This window comes from Nicotiana tabacum, chromosome 5 (assembly GCF_000715075.1).
Source record: "Nicotiana tabacum cultivar K326 chromosome 5, ASM71507v2, whole genome shotgun sequence".
NCBI classification, from domain to species: Eukaryota; Viridiplantae; Streptophyta; class Magnoliopsida; order Solanales; family Solanaceae; genus Nicotiana; species Nicotiana tabacum.
Window position 1 is genome coordinate 160,979,555 of NC_134084.1, and position 6,791 is coordinate 160,986,345.

Here is a 6,791-nt window from a genome sequence, read left to right on the forward strand (position 1 = left end):
AAAGATAACCATTTTTTATGTAAAGATAAATCTAAACGAAAACACTATTCAAAATCCAGAAAATATTCTATCATGATATACTGGAGTTCCAGCATAATATGCTGGAAGTTCATACACAAGTGCTCCAATCTCTAGTATATTATGTTGGAATTTTCCGTGTGCTGGAATTTCAGCATAATATGCTGGAAGTTCATACACAGGCGCTCCAATCTCCAATATATTATGTTGGAACTTTCTGTGGGCTAGAGTTCCAACATAAAAACTTCCATACAAAGGTGCACCAATCTTCAGTATATTATGCTGAAACTTTCCGTGTTGCAGCAAAATAGTGGCTATCTTTAAATGGCTTTGCAAACGCTGACTATTTTTCAATTACCAGTCCGAAAACTGGCTAGCCCGCGCTATTTTCACAAATTTGTCCGCACATAGACAAATTCATGCAACTACTTTTAAAGGCAAAGGAAACAGAATTCAAGATTAGCATCAGAAGGTCATGCGATGCAAATTATCTGTTTTGTGTTTATACCAGGTTAAGTTCAAAAATAGCCTTTTCGAATTTGTAATTGAAAAGTAACCACAAATTCAAAAGTTATTGAAAAATAGCCAATATTTGGAATCCATGACATTGTTATGGATTTCAAACTTAAAAAGTGAAACTCCATGACTAAATCATGGACGAAATCCAAGACACTACCATGGAGTTTCACCTTTTTTAAGTTCGAAATCCAATTTCAAAAATCAGGACAGTACAAGGACATTGCGTGCCCATAGCAAGATGTAGTCAAATGTACGGGGTCATTGTCCATAGGAAGTTGTACATTCTTATAACTTTGTCAGGACAAATACATATGGATGTTTAGAGGGGATGAAAACAGAATATTCAACAAGTACTATCTCCAGCTTCTCTTACTACAACAAATATAAATAGTTGTGGCCTTTGATTCACACTTTAATTATGTGATTTGCCACAATCAAGATGACAAGAGGCATAACATAAGCATAATAAAGGGTGGTGTTGCTATTTCAAAGATGCAACTTATGTCAAGAGAAACAAATGAATACATTAATATTTTGCAACGGTGAAACTAAAGAGGGTAACCGGAAAACCACCTATCAACCATGGCTAGGCATTGTTCCGGCTTGTATTCTGGAGCTGTATGACCCCCACCCTAAATTAAATGAAGTCAAGAAAACAATGAAAGGAGGATCACGATGTAATGGTTATTGGTTTTAGAGTACTTTTCGCGATAGGGATAGTCCTTACCTTAACAGTTGCATATGTCAGCTCATAATCATTTTGTGAATACTTAACCTTGTATCTACATAAACAAAGTATGAGTAAGATTAAGAACTATTTGTACATGTTCAAGATTTGGGAAGTCAAAATACTTAAAGAGGTCAAGGACCAACCCTGCTACTTGACCGTCAACAAACCAAGGCTCCCAATCATCTGCAATAGGCAGTTTCAAAGAGTCTATCCATTCTTCCGTGCTCGAATGAGGAACAACCATGTCATGGTCACCACTGTCAAAGTCAAACAAATGTCAAATGGTCTCTTTTGGAAACTTTTTTCCAATGATTAGGCTTAACATATAGTACTAATAACTTTACAGCTTATTTTTCTTAAGCCAAAACACCCAAAGGTATAACACAATGAACGACTTTATTCGATATTCAAGATGAGCTATACCTCTTCTTTCTTTTCTTTTTGTTTTACCCTTATCTAGTGAACCCACACATCAACAAATTCATGTCACTAGGTTAGTTCGTTTATTGATGCACAAAACTATTGTTAACACGGTTTTAACACTTCTAACAAATTTGAGAGATTACGTAAAACATAGAGGAATATATTTCTAAGATTAGTGACTAATATGATCTTAAAGTCACTTAGAATGAAGAAGAAGACGAATAGTACCTATAAATTAGAGCTCGACAGGATTTGCTGATGAGATGCCGATGATCATCAATAACACTTTGTACATCATACACATATGATTCAGTTCTCTCTTTACCTCTATAATGCATGCTGTCATTGCATCTCACCCACTCCAATGCTGTTCCCTGATATTTTATGATCATATCACTTCAAAAGTCTTTCTTGCTTTTCTTACTTTCAATTTCTTTTTCTCGGCTGGACCTACTTGAAGACCAGCCGCGGGGAACTGATTATGGACAGTGGGAATAAAAACGTAATTGTATACCTCACGAACGTTTAGTGCTTTCCGGACAGCTTTATCGTTTGCCCAAATGTAAGAGTATATGTAATTTTTTTCCTGTTTTTTGGGTTAAAAGAGTTAACTTCTGCACATTCTTGTATAATAAACCAACAGAATTAACACGATACATGATGCTAATGAGGCCTCATTAGGGGGAGAAACAGAGACTTACTCGACACCATGGTCCTTCAATGGGAAACAGCGACCGCACATTTGTAGGTGTTACTTGGAGAATGCTCATTAAAAATGGCAGGTCACACCAAGGTTCTAAAATATGTGCCCGGCGTATGTTCTTGAGACACTACACACATGCAACAATGGAATATTTAAGTCAAGACATCTTTGAAGATATATTAATATTTTGTAAGTGCTAAACATGCTCCCTTACCTTATCTACTCTCTGAAGATCATTTAGACATGATTCATTATTCGGATCAACGTTCACATAGTTTCCATTGCAATTTGCTTTAGTGGACTACACAATAACATAAAGAAGATTAATTGTAGAATCATAATGAATTGAACGTAATATCTATTTGAACCATAATCAAGAAGCAAATTGTTTTAATTTGAAGACTTCAATTTGTTAGCATAGCTGTAGAGCCAGGGGAGAAGCTGTTTTTTCCTTTCTAGACTGTCATTAACTAGCAGTTAGTTATTGAATGCTAGAGTACAGAGCATAAGCTATTATATCAGTACCTGATAGAGTTTATCTGAAATAAGTCCCATACGATGAGCATATATGACTCTACCATTGGCGTCGATGTAATGATCTGTTAGAGCGTTGCCTTGGATATATCCCTACATTCAATCCAAAACCTCATGTTTGAGGACAGAATTTAAAATGAGAAGTATCAATAATGAGAACAGCAGGAAGAGGTGTCCAACTGAAAGTATTGGAGTTCATACTTTGATATTCACTCGTGGCTTCTCACCAACTTCAATACCTTTAAAGAAAGAAAAAGGTCACAAAACAAGATAACAAAAAGACTGATCCTTAACTCAAGTACAAGATACAATACCATCGTATATTCTGCGAGTAAGCAGTGCGACAAAAATGCCTGAGTAGGAATCACCACCAACATATTGTGGATTCTTGAGATACTTGGGATGATCCATAAGCCACTACAGCACAAGAAGTTCACAGTCTCGTGAATGTGCTTATAACAGTTTCATGCCTTTTGATTACCTTAAGCATTAGAATGGAAGTTCTGAACGATATTGAGACATGAGATGTGAGATAAATACATGCTGTTGGAGAATAAGATTCAAACAGGGTTTTCCACTTTTTTTCATCAGGTGTCAAATCATTAAGTTTCTTCGTTCAAGATTTAGAATACAAAATGGATAATGAATCCCACTACAACGAATCAAGACTTTCAGTCTTTCAGAACTGTATTAGAACCTTTATTCACATTTTTTAACCTAGCAGATCATGGAATTTTGGAATTTAGTCTTACACAGTAATGGAAATTGACCATATGTAAACAGTACTCAAGAGGAACAAAGATAAATACTCTTTCTCCACCTTCCCTATAAAGTAACATTTTCCTTTTTTATAGTGTGCCAGGCAACTAGCTGAGGGTCTTTCGGAAACAGCTTTTCTGCCTTTCTATGGTAGGGGTAAGGCTGCGTACATCTTACCCTCCCAAGATCTCACTTGTGGAAATTCACTAGGTTTGTTGTTGTTGTATAGTGCCAGGCAACTAAAGGATATTACGTTCCAGAGTCAGAAAGGGTGCTTTTATTGGCAACGCCTTGACTTAACAGAAGATCACATTTTATTTAATTCTCTGAAATATTAACTTTTATTAAGAATATGCATTTGTCATTAGCTAGCTAGAGTCTGAAACATCCAAAAAAAGGTAGATGTTTAACCATGTCATGAAGATCACAAGAAGCAATTTTAGCTATACGAATAAACTCGATGAACAACTACCTTCACAAAGGTAGGGGTAAGGTATGTGTACATCCTACCCTGCTCAAATCTCACTTTCTGGGATTACACTAGGTATGTTGTTGTTGTTATTGTAAAAGCTCGAAACATGCAGATAGATTTGCTCAGAACAAATTTCTCTCACCTTTCTAAGGAACTCATAAGTTAGAGTTACAGCCTGAGTATCGTTGCAGTTGTAAGCTTCCGAAGTCTTTGCGTAGGAGTATCCTGAGCCAGCAGGTTGATCTATAAATATTATGTTTGCCACCTAGTAATTAAAAGCAGATAATGCTTGCATAAACTAGTAACAGAGAAAATTCAAGGAAACGGTAAAAAGGTAAGGTTACAGAACCTTGGTCCAAGAATTTGAGTTCAACTCCAATTTCGGGAAATCTCCACTAGAATTTGCATAATCAAACATTAAAGGGCCTGAAAGAAGCATTAAGTGTCATTTTTGCAAGTTATTAACTTCTGAGACACAATAATCCAGAAGAGAAGTATACACTTGTCCAGAACATTTTGTTTTTTCCCCTTACTCTAATAAATGTTTTTTATTAATAGAACTCCAAACCTTGTGGAAAAATATTCAGCATTGTGCATATTTTTGTGTTCCTCTACTGCTGCTTGGTAAAGAAAGAGGTAAGTGCTACATTATTAACTCTTACATGCGAAGACGATCAATCAAAAACTTCAAAATATCCAACTCCTGAGCACAATTTAGACCAAAGAAAAGGCACCAAATTATAGGTAAAACATTTCAGGTGACAAAAGAAACGGAAGTAAGAAAGAAAGGCCGATAATTTCATGAAAAGGAAACGAAAAGAAAACAACGATATAAAAATTTATATAGAAAGGAAGGCCGATAATTTAAAGGGTAAAATAAACATAGCATTTTAAAATCATCGATCAATGACTGAATATTCGGACAGGAGAAGAGAGTATCTACCCATCTTTTCATAATGTACCGGTTTATAGTATTGTACCGTATTATTTTGTTAATACAATATTTGAATAGATTGACTTTTAACATAAGTTTAATGGAGAAAGGATTTTCATCTAATGAAAAAAATGATATCTTGATATGTAATGATAACACTGGTAATAGAGGGAATCTGTTTTCTTGTCAAAAAGAAGATTTGGAAAAGCCCGTCAATTCTTGTACTTATATCCCTCTTTTTATACTTTTCTTTTGAATACACCGCGTCGATACTATGTTATGTGTTTGATTTGGCACAACGTTTAAGAAATTTTTTTTTTTAAAATTTATAGTCTAAAGTTTTAGATACTTTATGACTACAAATTATCTCATTAAAAGTAAAATAAGAATTTTACGGTTAAATTACTTTTAAATATAGAAATATATTTTTTTGTGACAAATTAAAAAGAAAAGTGTGTCACATAAAATGAGACATAACGTAAATTCATCTTTTGCAAGGGGCTCAAACTGCAAAGGCAATTTCATCCTCTAACCTTCTTTAAAACAAATACCATGCGACTATATTAAATGAATAATGAGCTATAAACCACTGCCCTTACCCTCTGGTTCTTCTCTATTTTTTTTTTTAAATTAAAGTAGCTGTAAATATGTATTTTTCCACTAGGACGTGACGAAGAACCACGTATATCATCACTCCTCAACCATTAAAGTGGACTATACTCGTTTAAAATAATCCCACACCTAATCAATAATTCAGGGGTTTAAGTAACCGGGAAATTCAAACTTTAAGGTTTCAATCCATTATATTTTTAAAGTTATGAGTTAATATTTACTATTTCTTATAATTTTAGTGAACTTCTACATGCATTAGATTCAGATAAACCTGAGTGTTTTCAAGGTGCATCCGCCCCTGCCTTCGGGAAAGTTAGTTTTGGAATAACAGTTTATTTAATTACTATAAAAGGTAGTAACATATAAGATGTAATAAAAAATTTACAGTCACTTATATAGGGCAGGACTATACTTGATGATAAAATTGATGGCAAATTAAAAAAATATGAAGGAAAGAGGAGAAAATGAATTAAACATACCGATCTCATAGACAAAGGAAGAGAGGCCGGAGCAACCAGGACCTCCGGTGAGCCAAAGCATAAGAGGGTCATTTTCTGGGTCTCTTTCTGACTCAACGAAGTAGTAATATAGCTGCACTTTTTCCTCTTCTCCAACACCTACATAACTGAATCAACATACCAATTATAACTATAGGGGAGGCTGCTGGGTTTGGGTTATCAGAAAATATGAAAATTAATAGTACTTGCCCAGTTTCGAGTTTGAAAGGAAGTTTTCCCTGGAAGCCTGGTAGATTTTCAACAATGAAGTGGGAAAAGACTACATAAGGAAGAAGTAACAGCAGTGGAAAAACAATGAGACGCAGCAGCGATAGCATTGGAGATTCAGATGACAATTGAAGATAGCTACGAATTCAGAAAATAAGGAAACTAAACAATGCTTTTTTAATTTGGGAAAGTTATGAAAAACGAACAGCGCTCAGTGGCAGATGTCCGAAAAACTATTGCAAAATAGGACAATGGTGATGACACATGTGGGGTCCAACGTGAATACTTTTTTTTTATGTATATATAAATAAATAATACTAGCATGCACAGATGGTAGGTTTACACGAATAAAAAAATTGTGT

At 34.8% G+C, this 6,791-nt stretch overlaps 1 protein-coding gene across 1 annotated transcript; it reads right to left on the minus strand.

Moving 5' to 3' along the window:
• Positions 1-798: 798 nt before the first annotated feature.
• On the minus strand, positions 799-6,640 carry LOC107759062 (serine carboxypeptidase-like 18). Its single transcript, XM_016576933.2, has 14 exons — positions 6,412-6,640; positions 6,184-6,329; positions 4,508-4,584; positions 4,301-4,423; positions 3,242-3,344; positions 3,129-3,166; positions 2,919-3,020; positions 2,608-2,694; positions 2,392-2,520; positions 2,205-2,276; positions 1,919-2,064; positions 1,411-1,524; positions 1,265-1,319; positions 799-1,169 (listed from the first exon to the last, which is right to left on the minus strand). Exons 1-14 carry the CDS (start codon positions 6,537-6,539, stop codon positions 1,086-1,088), a joined length of 1,404 nt encoding a protein of 467 aa, XP_016432419.1. The 5' UTR covers positions 6,540-6,640; the 3' UTR covers positions 799-1,085.
• Positions 6,641-6,791: the final 151 nt, after the last annotated feature.

Coding starts and splice junctions, on each gene's coding strand:
- LOC107759062 (XM_016576933.2), bottom strand. CDS start 6,539: ATGCTATCGCTGCTGCGTCTCATTGTTTTTCCACTGCTGTTACTTCTT. Junction 3,345..4,300: donor CTTATGAGTTCCTTAGAAAG/GTGAGAGAAATT, acceptor CTTGTGCTGTAG/TGGCTTATGGATCATCCCAA. Junction 2,277..2,391: donor TTGAAGGACCATGGTGTCGA/GTAAGTCTCTGT, acceptor CCCAAAAAACAG/GAAAAAAATTACATATACTC.